General features: G+C 37.6%; 1 protein-coding gene across 1 annotated transcript in view; it reads left to right on the top strand.

The window, feature by feature from the left end:
- adamts15a (ADAM metallopeptidase with thrombospondin type 1 motif, 15a) overlaps window positions 1–25,612 on the top strand; it is a 30,127-nt gene extending 4,515 nt beyond the window's left edge. The window contains exons 2-8 of the mRNA XM_067408426.1: window positions 7,884–8,016; window positions 12,737–12,904; window positions 14,105–14,391; window positions 15,245–15,422; window positions 15,605–15,780; window positions 19,333–19,508; window positions 22,410–25,612. Coding sequence (XP_067264527.1) covers window positions 7,884–8,016; window positions 12,737–12,904; window positions 14,105–14,391; window positions 15,245–15,422; window positions 15,605–15,780; window positions 19,333–19,508; window positions 22,410–23,226 — 1,935 coding nt within the window. The 3' untranslated portion in view covers window positions 23,227–25,612. The remainder of the gene's footprint in view (window positions 1–7,883; window positions 8,017–12,736; window positions 12,905–14,104; window positions 14,392–15,244; window positions 15,423–15,604; window positions 15,781–19,332; window positions 19,509–22,409) is intronic.
- Window positions 25,613–25,857: the final 245 nt, after the last annotated feature.

Here is a 25,857-nt window from a genome sequence, read left to right as displayed (position 1 = left end):
CATCTGCAAACCTACATAAAAGAAAAAAAAATTCCAACCTTGAGTAAGTTGTGATTATGCAAGTCTGCATAAATAATACAGAGTGAAATATGAATGAAATGACAAATATCAATTGATAGACAGATGAATGCAGAAATGGATGATGGATGAACACTACAGCAGGTATGTCTTGAACATATAGACATACTGCAGCTATAAAAAATGTAGATTCTGCAGACATTTAAATGGAGATTACAACATAGTTAATGCGTTGGTAATCCATTATGCTAAAGGGATAAAATAGGGAGATTAACAAGCCCAGACATTTTTTAAGTGTGCAAGTTGCTTTTTTCCATTCTGTTAAAAAGAATGGGGACTGGAGCTCTCAAGCTTCAAAACGGACCAGAAAAGGATAATAAAAGTCGTTCCTATAACACATGCACTATATTTCTTATAAGTGCATAGCTTCAGAAGATTTATAACTTATTCACTTTTCTGCTCTGAAAGAGTTCATGTGAGAAGTAGCACTGTCTAACTTGTGAATCAATCATACTTTTGAGTCAGATCTTTGAAGATCATTTGAGTCAGGTTTTGAATTGATTTGATCAGGAATCAGACTGATCCAATTCTTGAATTAATGATGATAAGGACTTACATTCTGGACTTCTCCTCACACAAAACTATTATAACTTCAGGAGACTTTGAATGTATTGTACTTTATGGTTCTTTTGCATCCTTTTTAAAGTTTTAAAGTGTATTTACTTGAGTGGAAAAGTGTTACCAGTACATTATTTTATTTATTTTTTCTTTTGTGTTCATCGGAAGAAAGTCAAATGAGTTTTGAACAACATGAGGGTGAGTAAGTGATGACAGAACTATTTCTTTAAACTGTTTATTTCAGCAAGACCAAAGAGGTAAATGGAGTTTCATACAGGATTTTGGGAGATACACTAATGGGAAGTGTCCAGTTTTGAGGGGAGCTTCCCCTAACCACCATCCCAGCTGTGAGAGATTGGACTCTTTACCCCTCTTTCTCCTCCTCCCACCCCCTTCCAGTCTGTTCCCCATTACTATTTAATGAGGGAGAGGCTGAGGGTGGTGAACAGCAGAGGAAGATAGAGAGAGAAAACCTACATGCCTGCTGTTTCCAGGCCCACCTGCTGTAGAGCTCCAATCCCAGCTGCAGCCTGGGAATAAAACGACATATCTTTCTAACCACTCTGTTCTGTTGTGACCTCATTTTCTGTCAAATGATGTAGTGGCATCAAAACCAGCAGTGGATTATTGTAGGTATTTTTAATCACCAATTAAATATTATGGCAGCAAGTATGTTTTTTTAAGAAGTACATTTGTTGCAAGAAACAAGAAAAGTCTCAAAATGAGTCATTGTTGGCCAGCCATGCAGAATTGCAACAGTTCATGTTTAATAAAAACCAGAGCAATAATTGTAACTAGGCCACTGTTGCAAGAGAGACGGAGAGTCATGCTATGGCAACATGAAATGTTACCATTACAATACTGACATAAGATGGATTTCAAAGCCTTACATGCAACTTCAGCACATGAACTACAGTTTACAGTGTTGTTAAGGAGGCAGTTACAGTTATATGACTTTTAGGCAATCAGTATACAGTCAGCTAGTGCAATAACATTAAGAACAGTGTCACAGATTTCAGAACCTGTTTCAAAGAATCAGATTAACTACCGATGTTAGCCTCCCTCTCAGTCTACATTAAATCGTAATATTTGCTGTGACGAGAGACCCGGATGCCGTGCTCCTGGGACGAGGTGGGGTGGCTGCCGTCCAGGAGGATTCGCCGCCGTCCCAGCTTTCACTAGGCTCCAGCACCACCGCCTCGAGCAGCCTCTTGCGGTCTTCCCTCTCCCGTGCTGCCCGAACTCCGCAGCACCGCGATCCCCCTCAGCAGCGAGGGCTCTCCGACAGCATGTCCCTCCTTCCTCCCGGGTTTCGGCACCAGTGTAACACAGTTCGTAAACGGGAAGAAGGAGGCGGGAACCGGCGAACGTTAAAACAATAATCTTTAAGAAAATAAACAAAGAACAAAACGAAAGTAATGCCGGCAGACCCTCGCGGACGTCTGCCGGCCACACAAACATAATAAAACATAACGTAAAGTCCAGACCTGGTCCTCTCTCGTCCTTCACTGATGTCGCTCCTCCTTTTATGCCTCCGGAGCTCCTCCGTGAGAGACTCGAGGCCGGCGCGCCTCGCAGGTGACGCTCATTATCACTCGCGTCACCGGCCTCGCGCCGTTCCCTCACGGCTCTTACCCGCCCTGCTCGTCACATTTGCTTTTTGTGTACATACACTATGCAAAATTCACACATTGCTGAAAGCTTTTTCTCAATAGTAAATATATCTGTATACTCATAAACTTCACATTTCACATAGAGCATTGCTGTTATTTTATAATGCATCCTTGTGTTATGTAATTTGAGTAATTGGTAACAGCAAACCAGTAGAAAAGTTTGACTCAGCAGTTCATCATGGAGACAGAAAGTCGCATCTGAATTTTATTTGCATTTGCTAAATGTAGCCTCCATCAAAGGCATTTCTCCACTACGCGTGGAACTAATGGAAAGTGAATGATTTGTGCTGATAGCCAATGCATTATACTTTTTAAATAACTTTGTAAGTTTTTTTAAAAGGTATGCAGGGTAGTTTCCATAACATATGTGTGCTAACATTTCTTTTCTTCAAATATTTTTGCAGAAATTATAATATAGTATAATACTGGAATGCAGAAATATGCTTTAGTGGGGTCTATAAAACATAAACATTAAGGCCCGGTTTCACAGACAGGGCTTAGCTTAAGTCAGGATAGTTCAATTAGGATATTTAAGTAACTTTTATAAACATACACTAGAAAAAACATTACTGGTGTACATCTTGGTATGGTGTACAATGGCACTGACATATTTTAATATATGTCAGTATAAGTTGCTTTCAGCTAAAACAGTTCAAACATGCATTTTAGTCTAGGACTAGCTGAAGCCTTGTCTTTGAAACCGGTGGTAAATGATCTATAAGCATTTCAGCGATTTTTCTGTACAATAATTATATAAAACTATACTATCAGTACTTCATAGTTATACAAATGTACTATGCATTTGTTTCCATTCAAAAGGATGGAAACTGATAGAAAAAGACTAACTTTTTGTATCTTTGAAGGCTTAAAAGATGAATTATCCTGTGGCTCCTTCTAGCGGGAAACATTCAAATCACAGTTTGCTGTTAGCCTCCCGAGCATCATAAATTCATTAACCTAAGCTTGTTTGCTCAGATTAGTTCTCCACGTCATTTAATGTTGAAGAAAAGATTGAATGTCTAACAAACTTCTAATATCAAACCATCTTTATTGCAGTTATAATTACATTTTTTATGTTGAGATCAAAAGAAAGCAACTTTTATGCTGAGATCATGACAAAATTAAGTTGAGATCATGATCATGAGAAAACAACTTTTATTATGTCGAGATCTCAAGAAAACAAGAAATAAAAAATAATAATGCATGGCTTCTTAAGGTTTCCGTAAACTATTGCTAAAGTTACCAGCATCAAACATTTGCACAATCCACATCTGCCTTCTCAGCTATGTTCCTATGTTTTTAGTTGGCAAATTAAAAGTAACCAACATCCTTGGGCTACATAGGCCCATCTCCTATTTTTATATAACAACATATTTGGTTTGAAAATGATCACTAGCTTGGAGCTTGTTGACTGCCATGTGAGCTTGTTTTTTGCAGTTCCTGTGGTTCTCAAGTTTGTCACATGGTAGGATTCAAGAGAAACTTTTTTATTGAGCTTGTTGGGCCGTAGAGTATCAGAACAGAATGAAACAACAACAAGATGGCGAAAACTAAATGCCTCAAATAATAATTGGGAAATACACTGTTGCAATCATTAGACGAATCATCTCAATTTTGTAATTTTGAAGCACTACAATTTGATTGCTATGTGGCCTGTATTTAATTACGCGCCTGTTTGCACAGACACTCTGCTGGAAGTGTGCATCTAACCAGGTTGCTAACCATATAACCACTACTGCCCTGCAGGGGTAGGGTAAGATAGTATATCAGAGAAAGTACAACAATGATATTGATAGAAAGTGCGAAGGAAGGCAAGAGTTAGTGAAATAGAGAGAGAAATGCACATATGGAACAGTTTGGGTTTTATAAAGGCATAATGAAAGTCGTATGTTTGCAATGTTGGATGCCAATTGGGTCAGCACTGCTTGTGGAGAGTATGGGCAAGTCACCCCCCCCCCCCCATTTTGCAGATGATAAAGAGATTTCTGGCCAAACATAGAGGATGGATAAAAAACAGTGGATAGATAAGTTGCTTGAAATGACTTGGAAGTCTCTCATTTCTTATCTAACATTGTGAAAGCAACAGACCATTAGCTTAACCATGACCTGAAAAAGTCTGATTTTGTTTCCTCCACCTGGCACAAGCAGATGGCTAGAATCCAATGAAAAGGCCCATACCTCATTTTATTACTAAAGCATGTCATCTGGCACTTGGAGTCTGAACTTGGGGTAGGGGTATAACTAGGTACAATGGTGTAACAAGAAACTGATCAGATAATATCTTAAATGGCATCTGATTAAAAAAAAACAAAAAAAAAAAAACAAAAACAAAACTCATTTGCTCTTTTTCTTCATATTTCAACCAGCAGTCCAACAGATTTTAGATTTAGGTCACACAAGTACAAGTTTGTCAGGACTGGGGTCCGGTTTACAGTGTTTCTAATTTCTAAAAAGATGTTTCATATTTTCCACTGATCCAAACTTGTTTTTTAAATGTGTGTTATTTTACTCATGTAATTTTCATTTGAGTTTAGAAAACCTGCAAATTATAATAATAAATTAACACAAAACACCAATTCTCACAACTGAATTGCTAATCATATGAGCTAAAGAGGTCAACTGTGTCATGAAATTTTCTATGAATATTTGTTTATAATGGAGTGTGTAAAGGAGTCTACTTTGTGAACTACATATGACCAAAGTAATAACCTAAACACCATAACTGTGAACAAATACAATTGTTCATGTTCTTTTGTAATCCAATCAGCAAACCTGCCAGTCTGCTTTCAGATTGTGAATATTTGTAACTAGAGCAGAGTGGCTAATTTAAGCACTAATGTAAAGTTAAAACCCCTTGTGCATAGAGCAGCTGGTGTTGAGCTAGTGGTGAATGGAGTGATTTAGAAAGAGAGGTCACACCTTTCCTGTTACATGCATTTGTGGGAACAGGCCATGTTGCCTTCATTTAATATTGATAATATAGGCTGCATTTAATTTTTTTTTTTTTTTTTTTTTTTTTTGCAACTTTGCTGTATTTTCATCCTGAGTGTAGAGTAGTCTCATGGTTGTTATCTGTCTCCAAGTGTGGGATCTGCAGGTCAGAGTAATGGGTGTGCAGAAAGGTAGGGGGCATGCCAAAAGGTCTTCACAATTGGTCATGAAAGCTGCCTGTTAGGGTGTGGGGTAAGCAGGGTTGGGCAAAAATACATCAAAATGTATTTTAAAATAAAATACCAAATACCTTAATTTTAAATGTATCAAAATAAACTACAAATACAGCAGCCAAACCATGTATCAAAATAAAATACTGTATTTTTGTATTTTAAAAATACTAAAAAATACTTTTACAAGGGAGCATGAAATTTCTTTGCAAACCTTGCATCAACTGGTGTATGTGATCTATCCCATCACCATTACACTGACTCAGCTGATTAAGTAAACAATGTTTGATAGCAGCTTTTCTCTGCCCCAGTCATGCAATTAATCTGACATATGCAACCAGTTAAAGGCACAATATGCAAGATTTTTAGATTAAAATATCCAATAACCACTAGAACAGTGTTATATATATTTTTGACTTGTGTACTTACATTATCCCAAAGGTTTCCAATAATGTTTAAATCCAGAAGAAAAGCAATTTTACTGAGGACACGGACCGTGTCCGTGTATCACCTATCAATGACATCATATCCGCGTTACCCTCGATTTCCGTGGAAACATCAAAGACACTTTAATATATGAAGAGTTTCGTTGCAAAACGAGATAAATCCGTTTTTAACATTTTTGTCAAAACATGTTTATTATTATGTTATCATGTTATTATTTTGTTTTATGGTGCTACTTAGCTGTATTTTTAAGTTATGAAGGTTTAAATCAAAACAAACCAACTGCAGTTGAATTGATATTAATTGGAATGCACAACCAAAAAACAAGATTTTTGAAAAATTAAAAAAATGGATTTATCTCGTTTTGCAACGAAACTCTTCATATTATATGTTTTATTAGACAGGGGCGCAACTGTTTGGATACATTCGTTGACAGAAAACTAATCATGTTATATAGTTTAGTCTTATTGTTTAAATCTTGGTTTCTTGATTTACCACAAGTACAATGTTTTACCATGACTTATATCGATCTAGCTTACTGCAGTATTCAACAAGTGTCTCATAGCAGCTGCCGAGTGAACACACAGAGTAGCATTATAACAACTTTCAACGCACAAATGTATCTAATATGATAAAACAGCACTGATTTACCCCACATGCACATGACCGGAAGAAGCATTTCTGTTGTAGCATTGTATACCTTTTGGCATGGCCATTACGACCTGCAGCTATCCCTGTCTCTACTTCTCACAGATTAGATGTCACACAAAATTATGACTGAAGAATACACTCCCAAACACTTCTGGCAGATGCCTGACTACAAGGCAGTACTTTGACCTGTTGAATGTTTGAATGAGGCATACATCGTCAGAAGGTCTAAAAAGATTCAGTGGAATTTGTTTATGATTAGCCCCATGATGATCATTAGGAGTTAGCAGCTGGATTCTCACACATAAAGAAATGCAGAAAGGATGTGAAAACTAGGTCAAATAAAAAAAATAAATAAATAAAGAGAGAGAGAGAGAGAGAGAGAGAGAGAGAGACCAGAAGAAACCCCCTGTCCTTATAGGTTGTCTTGAACTTTTACATGTTCATGTATAAGTATATGAGCTGTAACCTAACACTCACACTGACAATGCAATTTAATTTATGGTCTAAGCTATCAGAGCAAAATTTGAGTGTTAAAGGAGTTGAATAAACATAATCTCTTCTGAATGTGGTGAAGCTTCTGTTCTCTTTAAGTGTGTTATGGCCAGAAAGGAATTCTACTTTTTAATGCTAAGGTTATGACCGCAAGCAATGTTAGTCCTTTTTTGGGAGTTGGTATAGGGTGTTGCACCATGGGATAAGATTGACCAGCAAACCTGCTATTATGATGTTGAGTCAGTAGGGCTCAACAGATATTTTGAGAAAATTCATATTAAACTGTGGTAACACAATATAGGTCAGCCGGAAATTCCTTTGGACTGAGATACATTATTTTACACAATAAAAATGAGAGATATTTTGGGTATCTTAAATATTTCCATGTCAATCAAAAGCACATTCTTCCAGCTAACTAACTAACTTTCCCTTTCATTGTGCTAGTGTGATTCTTCAGTTACATTTACCTGCATATCAGTGTTGCCCGAAAGTTTTTTTTAATCACTAATATTATTACTTTACACCATGGAATCATGCGCCAATGATTGAAACCATACACCATTGGTTTCGCCAACCATACCAATTTGTATATTAGCTAAATAAGTAATTAGATTCAGTTAACATTTAGTTTTAGATATTTACTGAAGGCTAATTTTTTTTTTCTTTTTATGTTATAATTTAAAATGACACCCTCGTATGGGTTAAATATGCGGAAATGTAATTTGTACTCAAATTGACTTATAATTACAAATCAAATTAGCATTTAAAATGTGTTAAAAATTCAGATAAGGATAATTACTACAATTTGTTTGTTTTGTTGATCTAGGACCTGTGCGGAGCCTCAACGTGTGACACACTGGGTATGGCAGATGTTGGAACCATGTGTGATCCCAAGAGAAGTTGTTCTGTGATTGAAGATGATGGGTTGCCATCTGCCTTCACTACTGCCCATGAGCTTGGTAAGTGTAAACAGATGTATAAAGCACAACAGTAGGGTTGTGGCATTTACAATCCGATTCATTTTCTCAATGAGAAACTGATTTTTAATGACAACATGTAAACATTTCAAGAGAGACCTACAGTACCATAAGCTTCAGGATTGTTAAACAGTTATTTATGCTTCTGTAGAAGCCACAAGCTAGTGTTATTGACTTCAATAAAAAAAAGTATTTTATTGCAAGATGTTCTATGAAAAATATACATTACCCATAATACCTGGCTCTCCTCAGGGGGGGGGGGGGTCACTATTTGACTCATTAGCAGTTTTCCCCTCCTTGCAGATGTACAATTACTTCATTTGCTGGCAAAAAGCTTGTTTACCTTTCAAGGAAACTCCATGCTGCATCTGACGTTGATGCTATGGGGAATGCCTCAGCGTGTCTGCATCTGAAGCACGTGTGCAACTATTCCGTTCCACAGAAGCTATAAAAGACACACAAATAATGCAGCGTTTCTGACCAACCTATTTATTATTTGTCTGTCTCATCGACCACATAAAGAACTTACACATGGCAAATAAGCTGTTTAGATCACACTACATCACGGGTGGGACACACATGATCTTTGTGTTAACTGCTTGGGAGCAGAGCATGCACGGTCAGCTCTTGAGGGGACTGACTGCACTCACTGTGAGCATCCCCCTCTTTAATGAGAAGGACACCCAAACTTCTGCCAAATGTGTCTCAATGGGTCCTGAGTACAATAGAGAAGGGGTACAGAATTCAGTTTGGTTCTCGCCCAAGATTCAGCGTGCAAGCCCAGGAGCTGGAACAGGAAGTTCAGTCTTTCTTGGTGAAGGAGGCCATAGAACGTATTCCTCATCCCAAGAGGGATTCTGGGTTCTACAGCCTGTAATTTATAGTTCCAAAGAAGGATGCGGGAGTGCATCCCATCATAGATCTGTGTCAGTTAAACCATACTCTAAGGAGATACAGGTTCAAAATGTTGACGATTCCTCTTATCGTGACTCAAATCAGATCAAAGGACTGGTTTGTCATGATAGATCTAAAGGATGCATACTTCCATATTTCCATCCTTACTCAACACAGGAATATCCTGAGGTTCGCTTTCAAGGGCGAAGCTTACCAGTATCGGGTACATCATTTTGGCCTAACATTATCCCCTTGCAACTTTACAAAGTACATGGATGCAGCTCTGGCTCTTCTGAGATTCCAGGGCATCCTTGTACTCAATGACATCAAAGACTGCCTAATTTTAACATAATTTAATGTCTTAGGGACCTGTGCTGGGGGTGTCATGTCATTGCAAAACACAACGGATGCTTCCCTTACAGGTCGGGGAGCAGTTCTAGATAGCCGCTTGACTCAAGGTCTGTGGAGAGGTCATCTCTCTTGGCACATAAATTGCCTGGAGAGGATGACTGTATTTCTAGCCCTGATGTACTTCCTCCCAGATCATAGAGGCTATCATGATCTTATTTGTACAGACAACACATCAGTAGACTCATACATAAATCATCAAAGATTCTGAGGTCATGTTCTCTTTGCAGACTGGCACACCAGATTTTCCTGTGATCACAGGGTAAGCTGTTCTCCCTGGGAGCAGTGTACATCCCTGGGTATCTGAATCACAGAGCAGACATCCTGTCAAGGCAGGGGTGGTGGTGCCCCCAGAGGGTGGCATTGATTAGGGAAAAGTTTGACCAGGCTGAAGTAGACCTGTTTACTTCTCAAGAAACAAGGAGATGTGAAATCTTTGGGTTTGGCCCCTGAGAGAGACCAACTCTTGAACTATGGTCTCTCAGCTGAGGTTGTTGAGACCATCCTAAACTTTCTAAAGTTGAGGATCTTTATGGTCCACACTTTATGGTGCAGAGAACACCAATTTTACACAGTTAAATGTCCAGTGGCTTCAGTTCTGGAATTCCTTTAGGATTGTTTTTCTGCTGGTCTAGCCCCCTCCAAGCTTAAAGACTACGTGGTGGAAATAGCTGCGATGGGTCTTTTACACCATTTAGTAACCCATGGGTTGCTACCATTTAGTAACCCATTTCCTTCATGGCACTTTGAGGTTAAAGCCTTCAGTTCATCTGAAATTTCAAGCCTGGGATTTGGCTGTGGTTCTGGAAGGGTTGTCCCTGGCACCCTTCGAGACCTTGGACTCAATTTCAGAGAAATTACTAGTACTAAAAATGGCATTTCTGTTGACTCTTACATCCCTTAAAAAAGTAGGAGATTTGTAGGCCCTGTTGGTTGCCTCCTCCTGCTTAGAATTTGCCCCAGATAGGGTCAAAGCCATCTTACACCCTAGACTGGGCTATGTGCCTAAATTGGCCATGAACATAGCACATTATACAATTTTGCAGGCCTTTCATCCTCCTCCTTTTGTTTCAGTGGACCAAGAGAAGCTCAGTCAGCTTTGCCCAGCTAGGGCCTTGAAACTTATGTTCACAGACTGCCCAGTGGTGTAAGACTGACCAGCTGCTGGTTTGCTTCAGTTCACCCAGACGGGGTTCCCCAGCTTTCAAACAGACAATCAGACTATCATTAATTATATCTTAACACTCTGAGGTCTGAGGGTATCGCCGGCGATACCACCACGTTTTTTTTCTTACTAGTGTGAAAGAGACTCAAAATACTCAGTTAATGTTGCACATACAATTAAGAGTTACACACCATTTTAATCTGTGGAATATCTTATTTTATTTGTGTACACTCAGAGTAAAAACAAAATGTTGTGCTTTTTGTAAAATAAAGAAAACTATCATGATGCGTGATCTCTCGTCTCCCTCTGAAGGAAGTCCAATCTGATAGTTCTCAGAAAATTAACTGTAACTTAGTGAATACTAATCACAAAAAAATTAGACTTATGTCTAAAAAAACGTTGAAATGTCAGGTTTTAAATCGTGTAAGTCAAATCGGAAACAAACATTCTGTGTTTATGTAATCTGTATGAAAAGAGAACCATGTCAGAAATCCGTGATTCAGCTCATTATCCGCTAATGCGGCCACGCCCACGGAGGGAGCGCTATTCAGAGGCAAATTCAATCAATACATGCATTCATCGTCTCAATCGTGTATTTATTGTCTTGAAAAGTGTTTTGAATAGCCATAGTTAGCTATCTCTGGCCTCTGTTAGTTCAGTTATTTCCTGGATTGCCTATTCTTCTTTAGCAGGCATTTGTGGACTAAAAGTGCACAGAGCGCCCTCCGTCTGCAAGTATGAATTGTAAACACAGTATCCAGCACTCATAGTAATGACAATAAATCCTGAATAAATACTCCTCTATATAGAAAAATTGACATAAACATGAGAATCCATCAATATTTCTTCAAATGTGCATGCTTTTAAGCTAAAAGCCTATATGCAATGCCATAGAGGTAACATAATTGTTCAGACACTTTGCATAGCAGAAATACATTATATTTTAAAGAATATAATAGAATACCATTATTTTAAATTGTAATAATATTTTTCTGTATGTTTGATTTACACCATGATGAGATTTGAATCATGATCACAGAGGGTTTTTTCACAGCCTACCTGACTGAAAGGCCTCATTAATATGCAAATCATTTCAGGTCATTATTATGTGATTCTTTTGTCTTCTTAGGTGAGAATCACCCATTATACATGATTATTCACGCCTCCACACATACTGTGTTTCTTGACCAAAGATGTTTTAGAAAATTTAAATCTCTGTATTGTTTTATATGAACAAGCAGGCAGCATAATTTTTACCTCATTTTGAAGCAAAAACTCTAGTCTACAACCTCAAATACCCAGAAGTCTTGTGAACAAAGTTTTAATATATATTTTTTGGTTTTATTTCAGTGACTTAAGTTTTTTGTTTTTTCAATAACTACGCATAAACGTTATTCCTTCAAAAACACAAACATATCCTCACATATTATTGTAGCCTAGTTTGTGCTGAATACAGTGTAATGACACTTTTTCCATTAATATGTTTATGAACAACTGAAAAAAGCACAAATGTCAGGGCATGTCAAAACTTCTCCAGGGTCCCAAAAATCCTCAGACCCCTGAGGGTTGATATATGACACACACTCACAACAGTTTTTCCTTAACTATCATTCAGATTATCGCTTCCAGCACAAACATAATGCTCCAACAACAAGCTTATTGCATTGCCATTTATTTTATTAGGAGGTGCTGAAATCATTTAACTGAATGCTTGCAAATGCCAACTCTACTCAATATCTGGAACTAGAAGAAGTAATTTCAGTCTCCAAAATCTTTTGAAAGATCTCCACAACATTGTCCCTGAGATGATGTTCATTCAGTTCAGATTAGCTCAGTGGAGCAGCTGAGGAAAGATAAGCTCTATTGAAGTGGCTTGTTTCCCTGTAGGAAGCCTCATAGGCGGTTTTGTAAAATTTTCCTCTCAAGGCCAGGGAGGAAATGTGGGGAGCTGTTGGAGGTATTGTAGAAGTGACTCAACATGGCTGTGGTCTGGTTGCTAAGAGGAAAATTATATGAAAACTATTGGAATGATTGATGATTTAAAAGGCAAAAATCTAAACTTACATTTGTATAATTGTTTAGAGATGGTTAATTTAAATAAACATGGAGTGCTGACACACATCGCATTTGGTTTTGTTTTTTCGCATTTTGTTTTTTCCTTTTTTTTTTCTCTTCTGCTGTGTTCTTATTATTTCTCACTCTTTTCTTCTCTCCTTTATTCCTTCTCTGCTGCAGGACATGTATTCAATATGCCACATGATAATGTTAAGGCATGTGAGGAGGTGTTTGGCAAGCTGGAGGACAATCACATGATGTCTCCCACTCTAATCCGAATTAACCGCACCAGTCCTTGGTCCCCATGCAGTGCTGCCATTATCACTGATTACCTGGACAGTGGACATGGTAAGTCAAAGAAAGTGATACTGTGCGTTTTCTGTTGGCCTATACTTAACCTGCAATATTTCAGGGATATGAGAATGGTGCATATGAATTTTGAAGCAAACTGAGGTGGCCTGAATACGGTTTGTTTGCAACGTGAATTATAAATGCCACTGTGCCTGCACTTTTGCATAATGCCTAAAACTGTTGGTTTGGCCTTTAAATGGTTACTGTATAAAGGACAAGGCAATGCCATGAAAGTGTAGAAATTACACTACTGAAATATAACACTATTTTTTGACATAGGATTAATCTATCACAAACCGAATATGTTGAAATTTGCCTGTACAAACATTTGTTTATATCAAAATGCAGTGTGTTTAGTTCAAAAATTTAATTTTAAACTATATAAAACAAAATAATATTCATTAAAAATATTTTATTTATTGACAGCATTAGTATCTAATGAAGTTGCATGTTTAACATGAGGGTTGGAGCAGCTACACAACAAGATTTTTAAAAAAAGAAATTAATGCTTTTATTCAGCAAGGATGTGTTAAATTGATCAAAGGTGACAGTAAAGACATTTATAATGTTACAAAAAATCCGTTTGACAAAAAAACAAAAACAACTAATCAGCACAACCGTTTTCAACTTTGGTAATAATAAGAAATGTTTCTTGAGCACCAAATCAGTTTAAAAAATCGTACTGTCCCCTTGTGAATAGTATATGAGTGAGCTCAGGTCTGGTTTTAACACCTAAGTGTTGGTTCTTTCTAAAAAGCTGTCTTCAAAGAAAAAGATGTCCCAAGGTCAACTTAAGTTACAGCTTGCAAAAATTCTGTGATATAAATTTTTGTTTAAACTGTGGCGACTGACGTAACTGTTTGACTGGAGTGTTTCTGTGAAGGTTTACAGTGGGGTCACTGTGGGCTTCAGAACCCCTCTCAGGGTTGATATTTGCCCTCTGTAGACTAAGACATATGGCTATACACTTACATCTCTGATAAACATAAAAATCTAAAGCAAATATATCATGCCCACGTTCCAGTCATCTATTCAAACTTTAGTTCCTTACTGATAGAAATTATACTTGTATATTTGATAAAGTAGTCATAAGAAATGCAGGTAAAATGAGTGCAAACAAAAGTCTCTGAAGTGTTGTAAATACAATTTACAAACTGTATATATGTAAATTTCTGTTATTATTTGACATCTTTGCAGGTGATTGTCTGCTGGATCAACCTCAGAAACCATTAGTTCTTCCAGACTTGCTCCCTGGTGCATCATATGGTTTAGAGCGGCAGTGTGAGCTTGCCTTTGGTGCCAGCTCAAAGCCATGCCCATTCATGCAGGCACCATGTCAGCGATTATGGTGCACAGGGAAGACCCGTGGGCAATTGGTCTGCCAGACAAGACACTTTCCGTGGGCAGATGGAACCAGCTGCGGGGACGGACAGCTCTGCATGCGGGGCACATGCATGGAGAAACAAGAGATCACCAAAACTAAGGTACCTTCAAACATCTCAGATACTGTAGATATAGGACACACACACACACACTAAATATACTAATATTTCACACACACATATTATTTCACGAGTTCACATATACATATAATTAGATAGAGAAAGTAATGCGTATTTGGCGTGCTGTCCAGGGGGAGGGCTCCGAGCTTGGAATTTTAGCCCGAACCCAGAGTACTCCCCCCGGATCTGGTTATGAGAGATAGAATTTAGAAGTGAGGAGATGGGGTGGTGGAGGGATGCTGATAAACTGTCAATCGAATGGAGGTAAGGCTGCAGTATATATACCTCCGTTGGTTGATTAGCTGAATGCTTCCACCTGTGATAATTAGTCTAATAATCTGCACCTGCTCCTCCCGAATTTTGTTAATAAAACATCATATACAGCTATGGAAAAAATTAAGAGACCACTTAACATTGATTTCTGAACTTGGAGTGGTCTCTTAATTTTTTCCATAGCTGTATATGTATATTTCTGCTGTTTTGGTCATGCTCACTTGCAGAATTTAGAATTTTAGATAAGGGGATTTACAGTTTTGCTGAATGAACACATTGAACACATAAGGAACTCTCACTGCATTGTGAAAGATGTCATTTGGCACAACAGAGCTTTGACACATCGATGCCAGTCAGTTAAATGTACTCCACTTGACCTGCTACTTGGTTTATTTGCCCTGTTGCTTAGAGAACTTGTACATGACCTGTGAATGTGTTGCGCTTTTTGTGGCCAAGTCATTTGGGGTTTAGAAGTAAAATTGCCAGTTGTCAGGATATGTTCAATGTTCAAAGGTCAAGTGAGTTCAAAAGACAACCCCCTATTCCTGTTCCTCTCTGTTAGGTGGATGGCAGATGGGGTAAATGGGGGCCATTTGGTACCTGCTCCAGAACTTGTGGAGGTGGTGTGCAGCTGTCTAAGAGAGAGTGTGACAACCCTGTGCCTCTCAACGGAGGCAAATACTGTCAGGGAGTGAGGGTCAAATACCGGTCCTGCAACCTTTCCCCATGCACTGACACAGGTTTAAAAACCCTTTCAAAAATGTTTTCTATCCAAAAAAATTAGAATCAATGGATATATAAAGTAAACAAGAATAATTTGGAATAATTTTTGTTTTTTGTATGCATTGAGTAAAATATACAATAAAATAACAATTTCAAGAATTCAAGTGCTTCTCTTACATCTGCCCCATTTTTTTTTTAGGCAAGAGCTATCGTGAGGAACAGTGTGAAGCTTACAATGGGTTCAGTCTGAACACTAACCGGCTCACCCCTTCTGTGGTGTGGGTGCCCAAATATTCTGGTGTTTCGGCCAAAGATATGTGCAAGCTGATCTGCAGAGCAAATGGAACTGGATACTTCTATGTTCTTGCACCAAAGGTGAGCAATAAAACTTTTAATAACCATCTACTACTTTTAGAAATTATTTATAAAACAATATAAAAAGAAGTTTGGGTTCAAAAGTATAAATACATGTATATTAGTTAATAAAATTATATATATATATATATATATATTATATATATATATATAAAATATTAATTAGGGGTTGGTGGTAACTTAACTTGGCATTTATTACTTAGCCCACTTTAACTACTCTGATACCACAGGCAAATGAACAGACTGTAAAAAGAAAAAATACTGTACACCAATTACAAGCATAGATAAATACAACATAAAGTTACAAATAAAATATAAGTTCTAACTGTTCATTTTCGTGTACAGAAATGTAATAATTAAATATAAAATGAAACAGTTCACTGTGTAAATGTAATATAGGTTAATCTTTGTTAAAGCTGTTTTGTTGTTTGATTTACATTATAGACAACAGCAGGTATTTATAGGTTACTGTCTGTCATGTATGTTGATTGGTTTCATGACACTGTCACTTTAAGAGTTAGACCTCATGCACGTGCACATCCGATAGATACACATCCGATTCCGAATTCTTTCTCACCTCGTTCAATTAAGACATAACCCAATGTGTTTTCGAGAATACATGCCAAGAGGGGTATTTTGACTGACATAATGCGTGTTTGTGACCATCCAAGTGCATTGAGGACTCAAAAGAGAAATTAATTTAGAGTTTAAGAGCTATCTGGAACGCGCCTCTCTCTTGCTCTTTGAGCGCGTGAGCTTTGTATGAGCTTCTGTGCGTACCATAGACTGTAAAAAAAATATGGATGTAGTGTCCGTGACGTCACCCATAGAGTTCTGAACAGCAGTTTTGACGTGTAAATGAGGCCGCGGCCATCTTAGCTGCACGTGACCGCACGTCACTCACAGATGACTGAAAATGGGCAAAGAGGCGGGATGTAGTTGGAGTCCATGCGACTTGTTGCTGAAACCACGCCCACCTAGATACTAGATACTATCTAAAATATTAATAAAGATAACAATACCATTAGAAAGTACTAAAATTTTACTGTCAATCTACGGTGATTTTTAAGATAACGTTATAACGTTAGATGCTCTAACACCAGTAGGCTAATTAATTTGTGTGGGGTGTGCAAATAACACAAAAAATCAACTGGGACTTCATACCTTTAATGAAAAGAGATCGCAAGATGAATCCAATCCGTTGCACTTGGGTAAAATGTCCATTTCAAAACATAAAAAAACTACTTTTTGTTCATGAAAGCGTTAAATCCATGAAATCTTTATATATTATCCATCGTTTGCATTACCTTCGGAATGATTTGCTCTCCATCATCTTCCTTCAAGAAAGGATGCAATCTGAGCATTGTTTATAATGTAAAACTACGTACATATATGGTACCATATATCTGTATAACTCTCAAATGTTCTCTCAAACTAATGAGCATGTGTATAATTTTTCAAAATAGTGCAGCAGTTTTAGTTATAATATCCAAGCAGTGCTGTCGGAGTTGTATATCTTCCTGGTATTGTCACTGTAGTAAATCTCAGGAACAAAACTTTTAGCCAATGCCACGACGATCCAACAACGTGTGTTCCGCATGCGAGCACATGTACACAGACTGACATCTGTCTTGAGTATGCAGCAAGCCATATATTGTATAAAATAATCCAGAAATTGTGCACAAATACGGCTGAGATGCCACATTCATCGGCTGGAATTAGCTGAGGTAACATGACGGCTCACAGACAGCAGCGCCAATCCACCTGTCACTCAAGTGACCACGCCCTTAATTATGCAGAACTTTAAGGCTTAATATAATTTAAACGGATGAGTTATAAAAAAATTCACCCCCCTCAGAGTTGTCATGAAGGGCAAAATTAGCAGTATAGACCAAAACACAATTTGAACCAGAGTGTAAACATGTTTTTTTCTGCTGTAAACTTGGCTGTTTTAACATGATGGTCAATGAGATTCTGCTCCCTTTTGTAGCCTGTCCCTAGTGGCCAGTCGATGAATCGCAGTTTAGGTTACTTCCGTATTGGCTTCACGAGAAACTGGGGGAGGTTGCCGCTTGGTGCGTACCGATAACAGCGCTGCGTGCGATACCATGTTAAATCCTCTTTTGCCTCTTCTAGCGCTGGAATGGTTTTGTATCTATTTAATGTGTGAAATAGCAAGACAAAACACGTTCAAATTATAACCTCTATTGTGGTGAAACTTGTAAATGATCCATGAATCACATGCGTACCGAACCGTGGGGCTTGATCCGAATGGATCACGGATCAACAATGATCCGTTTAACCACTAGAAAACACATTATTTTATAGGGTCTCCTACGGTATATATCCTGTCAGTGAGTACGGGAGATTATGATATAAAGTGAACCCAAGACACCTTAACACCATAAAATACATTTGTGATAGTTTGGTTCATGAATGGCTACACATGCAATATCAGAAACGTTTTGAGTTACTGGACATTCAAGAATTTATTGAAAGGAAAAGAATCATTAAATTAAAACCATATATTACTACATGCATGTAAGGGAAGAAAGTATGTTGTGAGCCTACCTGCTGTTTCATGGCTGCTTTACTCTTATGTCAGATGTCACTGCAGACAGAGTCGAGTGGTCAGGAAGATGAAAGATAACAAAGGTAAAAGGGCATATCTCTTGTGAGATAATCATGTGTGGAGTGAAATTGTGCAGACGCAAGTTACGTCATGGCTAGTGCATGGCTAGAGGTATGTTTATGAGACTGACATGCTGTTTTAACCAGGCTTTGACACTAAAACTATTCATTGTCTTAAGGAGACTGAAAAAAACTGTAATCCACTCAAGACATGTTTTGCCAAAGGCAAAAAAAGACTAGACAATACATTAATTCAGTAAGCCCCATTGCTAATTTGAAGGTGTGACTCATCCAAAACAAATGGTCAACAGAGTAGAGCCAGAAATAGCTTAATAGTAGACATAGGGGAATCATTTCTTGCACTTTCGACTGGACCCCCACACATACTGTCATACTTTGTAATCAGCCTTTTTTTGGAGCCGATAGCCTCGTGGGCAGCGCTCCAACATGTAGGGGGATTGTGCTTCGGGCGACCCAAGTTTGAGTCCCGGCTTGCGGACCTTACCCGATCCTGTCCCTCTCTCTCCCAGTTCACTTACTGTCTATACTATTCTATCGCAATAAAGGCAAAAACCCCATTAAAAAAAAATAAAAAAGAAAAGAAATCAGCCTGTGTTGCAAAGCTGCTCTGAAACTGAACACTTGGAAAAATGAGGATTTATATAATGTACAGTATATGTATAAATCTAATGCATACATCTTCTGTATATCTTTGTTTTAATATCTATAATTTCACTCAATTACAAATAAAAAAAGTGTAATTTATTTATCTTAATCATCAATACATGAATGACTGTTTTTCAGAGAAAAAAAAATGTTGTATAAGAATTGCCCTTGTATAAGAAGTCACCATAAAATGCTACAATTACACGGATCCACAAGATTGTTGGCATTTAAATAATTTTTCTTTGCTTTTTATAGGTTGTTGATGGTACACCATGTTCTCCTGACTCCTCATCAGTCTGTGTCCAAGGAAAATGCATTAAGGCAGGCTGTGATGGGAAACTGGGATCTAACAAGAAGTTTGACAAATGTGGTGTCTGTGGAGGAGATAACAAGAACTGCAAGAAGGTCTCAGGCCTTTTCACCAAGCCCATGTAAGTAAAGTTGTGTCAGACAAATAATCTTAAAGGGGTCATGAACTTCATTTTTTTCTATTTACATTCTCTGAAGTCCACTTATAATGTTTTCAAGATTTTTACCTCAAAAAACTAATCCTAATTTAGAAGTAATAGGTTATTTTCTATCCTGTTTTTGACCCTCTCTTTCGAACACTCCATTTTGATAGGCATGCCACATTCAAGACTTGAAAGTAAACGCCCACTGCTATGATTGGGTAACAGTTTTGCCTATATCAAAATCATTTTCAAAGTTCTTCAAAGTTCCATTACACATGTGGAATTGTTTTGAAAACTTGTGATGATGAAAAACATCTTGTTAAATAGTTGAAATATTTGCCAACAATGGGAAACATTTATGCGTATTACATATGCTTTATAATTCTTGGTTGTGGCAAATAAAGTTTAAGTACTAAGTTACCACAGTTATAATTGACAAAGCATGGCTTTGTGTTTAGTGTAAACGAAATAATGAATTAATGTGCCATTGTTTGTCACACTGTCATTCTTATAGGCTATTCATAGTTCATCTTATTCGATAAAGTGAAAAACTTATACATTGTCATTTGCAGTGTCATGTTTTAAATAAAATGAAACTTGTAATGTCTTACTGATGACAAAACAAAAGATCTCACTATTCGGGATCACAGCAAATGGCTTAGATCAAAACAAAAACAAAAGCTGTGTTATCTACGTGCTTTCTTCTGTATCCAATAATCCAAAGCATTAACTCCATAAATGCCAAAGAAAAGGAAAGAACATCAAGTCACAACTATTTAGTTTGATTGTGGCTCCACTTTATAAATACTCAGTACATATCAAATGATCTGTATCAGACAAAGCAATAGTGACACATGGTAAAAACATTGTTACTCACACTTGTGTGATGCAACATTACTGTCAGATCCAGTATAGTTGGCACTGCATCATATTTTATTTTCTGTCTCTCTGAAAAGTGTGCGTCGAACTGTGCCTTGTTTAAAAACGAATCTGCAGATAAATGAAGCAAACAAACGAAAAGTGTCTTACTGATGCTTTCTTAATATTAGGATTACAAGGACAGCAATGCAAAGACTGTTGGAACTTCAGAACATCTTGTATTCCTCAGAGACATCTCTATCGATTTGTTGCTGGAGTAATCCTGTGTTTGAGACTGTCTCATATCCTCTTCTACATGACATGAACGAATTGGTGGACAGTGCTAAAGAGGCAATGATGTAGAAGTAGCATTGATCTTTTTCTGCAGAGGTGGTCATTCATTGCACTATGACGTAATAATGTGACAAAATCCAAAACAAGTTGTTTTCTAAACACTAACAGGGAAGTTTTGAGCTGAAATGTACAGGATATTTTTTTATACAATGACCTCTTATATGTCAAAATTTATTTCTCAATTCATGACTCCTTTAAAGGGGTGGTTCAGTGTTTTTTTTCTAGGCTTGATTGTGTTTTGGGGGCACAGTTTAAGCTTAATGCTTCGTTTTTTTGAAAACACTGTATTTTTCATATATTTTGACTTCCTGCTTCTATTAAGCTGCTCCCTCTGAAATACGCAATGTGCTCAGATTGGTTGGCAGGTTGGTAGCTGGTCCAGTGTATTGTGATTCGCTGAAGCGTCCGGAAACGCCACGCCCCTTACCATTCGTAGTTACGCGCTAAGCTGGAAATGTAAATAATGGCGTCTATATTGCTGTATGAAATTGAGCCGAATTAGACCCAGATGAAGAGGGTCAATCGCAATCGCTGCTTGTAAAGGACGTTTATGAATGGTATTTCATTTAGTATTTGTGTCAAAGTGCTTAGATGCTGTCACTGCTGTTAGCTTTCAATAAACAGTTTTATCCTGATTAAAGCTTTACTGTAGCCGAATACATGACTGAGTAGTCGCATTTTTGTAAAGGTATCGCTATTTATAGCATGAACAACAGTTTGTCTATGAACATAGACGTTTGTTGGTGTTTGTTGCACTAGAACTTGGCTAACTGGCTAGCAAAAACGAGTTGCTCTTTGTATATGTCCTTGATGCATTAAAAATAGCAACAGAACTATAACATTACATTTAAAAGACATGTACAAACAATGAAATGTACTTACAGTTTGAAGCCAATAAACAGCAGCTTCTGCTTTTAAAGTTGGATTTGCTTCATCTTTCAGTAATAGCTTTTGTGCAAATCCAGCATTGAACTCGTGTAGATTCTGGAAGCTTTCTTCAGCGCCGCATCCAGTGTAGAAAATATCACAGATTATAATGGGTTCTATTATGTTTTGATGGTGTAAACAACTCTTCCGCTTTCATTATGCTGCGCCACATGGCCTCGCCCACTTAGTTGCGTGTTCCCGGGGGCAGTGTTTATGTTAATAGCAAGGGTTTATGATGTCACCAACCCGGGAAGAAGCTTGTTGTAGTCCAAACCGGCCGTTTTTGTAGGCAATAAACTGCCATAACTTTAAAAGACAATATCTCCGTTTGCATTAAACGTTCAGTGCTGTAACTTTGCAGATGCTGTTTATGCTCAAGCAGCAACATTACACACTAACCAAAGTTAAAAAAGTTAAATCGCATGTAACCACCCCTTTAAAACAATGTATGCATTGTGCTTTTGGTAGGCCTGGGAATCAATACAGATTTCCCAATTTGATTCTGAATTTGATTAGATTTCATTAGATTCTGTTTATTTAGGGTATATTTTGGTTATAATCTCCTTTTTTAATTATACAGGGTAGTTTCTTGCCATTATTTTTTTAGAAATGTTCTCACATTCAATACAGACTCACATTCTCATAATTTCTTTTTGATACAGACTGGTCAATTGGCATACTATGAAAGAAAAGATTATGCCAAAATCATTCTAATACTTTTTCTGACCTTTCTCTTCTCAGGCATGGTTACAATTTTGTGGTCATGCTTCCTGTGGGAGCCTCCAACGTGGACATCAGGCAGCGTGGCTACAAGGGCATCATGAGTGATGACAACTATCTTGCTGTCAAGAACAGCCAGGGCAAGTACATGCTGAATGGAAACTATGTGGTTTCAGCCATGGAGAAGGATATTCTGGTGAAAGGGAGTCTGCTCCGCTACAGTGGAACAGTTGGGTCCTCAGAGACTCTACAGGCTGTGAAGCCTCTGGGTGAAGCCCTGATAATTGAAGTGCTTTCTGTGGGCCAGATGACACCACCACGTATCCGCTATTCTTTCTACTTGCCACGGGAGAGCAAAGATAACAAGGTGCAAAAGAAAGAAGAAAAGGCACATGCTGAAAACAGTGTTCTTAGGGAAGAGGGCGGAATCAGTAAAGGTGGAAAGGGGGTAGATCTTCTCAAGGAAAAAATACCTGTGTATGTCAAAGATATTGCACCAAAACCAGAGAAGTGGGTGGCGGCAGGGTGGGATGTTTGCTCGGTTACTTGCGGTAATGGACTACAGAGGAGGATGGTTCAATGTCTTGGGGGAGATGGTGGGGCTGGGGTGGATTGTGACCCTACCCAAAAGCCCAGTGCCATTCGGGCATGTGGAGACCCTTGCCCCATGTGGGAGGTGGGCAACTGGTCCCCCTGCTCCAAGACCTGTGGGAAGGGCTTCAAACGGCGCCTGCTTCACTGCGTTACAAATGCGGGAAAGTTTCTTCCCAGGGAGAAGTGTGCAGACAAGAAGAAGCCACAGGAGCTGGACTTCTGTTCATTAACCCCTTGTAAATAATCCATACCTCCCTTTATTATTGCTCTCCATGGACCTTCTATTTTGTCAAAATGCATATTCAACAGAGAAAAGAACAAAGAAAAAAGACTGTATGTTCTGGTTCATAGTTTATATTTTCTCATTTGCCTGACAACAGAACAAAAATGAACAGCTGTGGGAAAAAATGACGAAAAAATGATAAAAGGGACAACTGAGGTCATGAGATAAACAGGCTTGAACAAAAATGCAAATAGTACTCTACCTCCAATTATTAAAATATCCATCACCTGTAAATCATCCAGATCAGACCAAATTCATAATCATGAATGGAATTATAACCTGATGTCATTAAAATTCATAGGTATTCGTACGTAACATCTACACATATATTTTTGTATGTTTAAATAAATGCCATAAAGACATACTGACAGCATCTAAAACATAAGCATTAACTATGAATTTAAAACAAAAATCTTTATGAATTCTTTATTTTTTGTATATTTGTATAGTTACATTTCACTATTATACCCTAACCCCACCTCTATCCTAAAGCTAACCACTTCTTAACAAAATGTATAAAAGGCAGATAAATGTAAATAATTTCAAATTAGGTTTGAGCATTAAAATCTGATGACATTGAACATACTCATTGCATTACAATTAAATTGCAATTAAACGTGCATCAAAATAGAGTGTTTGAAATTAAATGCAGTACAATTAACATATTCTATCAGTTCAATATTCCATGAGTCTAAATTTTAACCATTGTATGAATTTTAAACATTGTATGTCTAAGTCATTCATATGCAAAAAGCTTACATTTGAGATGCTGTTAATATGTCTGTAATGTACGTGTCTATGCAAACGGGTGAAAATTAATGTGATAGTACCACACTTAATACCTGTGATTACTAATGAGATGACATTGGGCATTACCATGCGAAGCCAAAACAACAGTGTAATTATTAAGCCTGGACTGCACAAATACATTGCTTTTAACTGAATGGATGATTTTTTTTTTCTTTTCTGCAGACATCAGTGTATACATCTCTATTTGTGTGAGCTAATTGATGTTTGAAATGGCCATTAATGAATGCCTACAATGAAGGCCAAACCAAGCACTGATATAGTCCATCTAGATTAACAGAAACATTCCACAGGGTATATAATAAACTAGCTCAAAAATGCCCTTGTACTGCATGGAACTGGCTGCAATCTACCATTTGATCTACCCCTTTTTTTCCTGGGGAGCAAATAGTTATTAACCAAAAATTAATATCAACATCCAAGAATGAGACTGGAGTATTTGTAGAAGACGTTAATATTTGCAAAAAAGTTTACTGGTTCACTAGTTTTTCACTTTTTCACATTGCTTAAGGACTGAGAGGAAGCACAGGCAGCACATCCTGTCAGCACATCCTTTGTATCAACAAACAGGCCTAAATATTATCATTTTTTCACAACTAGAGCAAGAAAGCCGGTTATCCCAATGCTTTACGTCATACAAATAAATGAAGTCATCTGTGTTGTAATGTAACTGGAAATCTTCTAACTACTTTCCACATGGGTTTTCATGCAATCCAGTGATCCACCTTTACTACTGCAGGATGACGTGCAGTAACTGCAGTAAATGGTCCATTTTGACAAAGTACAGATCATGGAAATGTTTAAGTCTTTGCCGATGTATTAGCCACCTTAAAACAAAAAACAGCAATGAGAAAGCCTTATGTACACAAGACCTGTGTTTTATCAGTACATTGTGTTAGCATGTTAGCGGTCTGGCTCTTTTTGTATGTCCATTCATCTCCTTTAAGTCACTGTTATTTAGTTCAGCAGACCTGCATTTTTTCTGGCCAGCATATTTCCTGCTGTCAGCCATGTTCTGTACTGCCAAACATATTGTCTCCTTGTCCAGCTTTCAACCAGAACATTTTTGTTTGTTTGTTTGTAATGCTGTTTATCTCTCCTCCTCTACCTACCACTGAGCCAGAGGTGCAGCTGCTATAATCATGCCCTGTCTGGTACAGTTGCCATTTTAACTAAGTTATTACTATTATAATAAATTTTAAGAACTGGTGGCACAAGGTTGTACAGTGTCGTGCCCTGTGCTTCAGTGGCAAGTCATTCTTTGTACACAGTGAAAATCCCTGTAATACGCCAACACATTACGTTTGTAATCAAGGTTCATCAGAGTGACCATATCGTCCATCTAAAAGATGGTTTCTGTATTACTTTAATGCATATTTTTCTTTTGCACATTCATACAGCAAAAGATTTCAATGTCCTGCATGGGCTTGTATACCATGTATACATCCATCTGGCTGTGCACAAACAAGTCATGTAAATACCTATTATGTCTTGTTATACATATTTTTTTCTCTTCATGCTTCAAGGTATTTATTCCAAATAAAACATTTAGAAATATTTTGTGGTGCAGTCTGTGTCATTTTTCTTTATTTTCTCTATTAAAGGCACAGTATGTGTTTTTTTGCCACTAGTGGTTGCATATTCAAAACAATAACAAAGGCGTAGCTTGATAACACTGTGAAAGAGCATGGAATCATGGGAGTTATCATCTTAAACCTCCACTACCAATGGAAATTAATCTGACGGGATGCACAAATCATGTTCATGATGTAATAATGAAATAAG

Source organism: Chanodichthys erythropterus, chromosome 13 (assembly GCF_024489055.1).
Source record: "Chanodichthys erythropterus isolate Z2021 chromosome 13, ASM2448905v1, whole genome shotgun sequence".
Lineage (NCBI taxonomy): Eukaryota > Metazoa > Chordata > Actinopteri > Cypriniformes > Xenocyprididae > Chanodichthys > Chanodichthys erythropterus.
The sequence above is the reverse complement of the archived record's forward strand: the minus strand, read 5'-3'. Positions and strand labels throughout refer to the sequence as shown.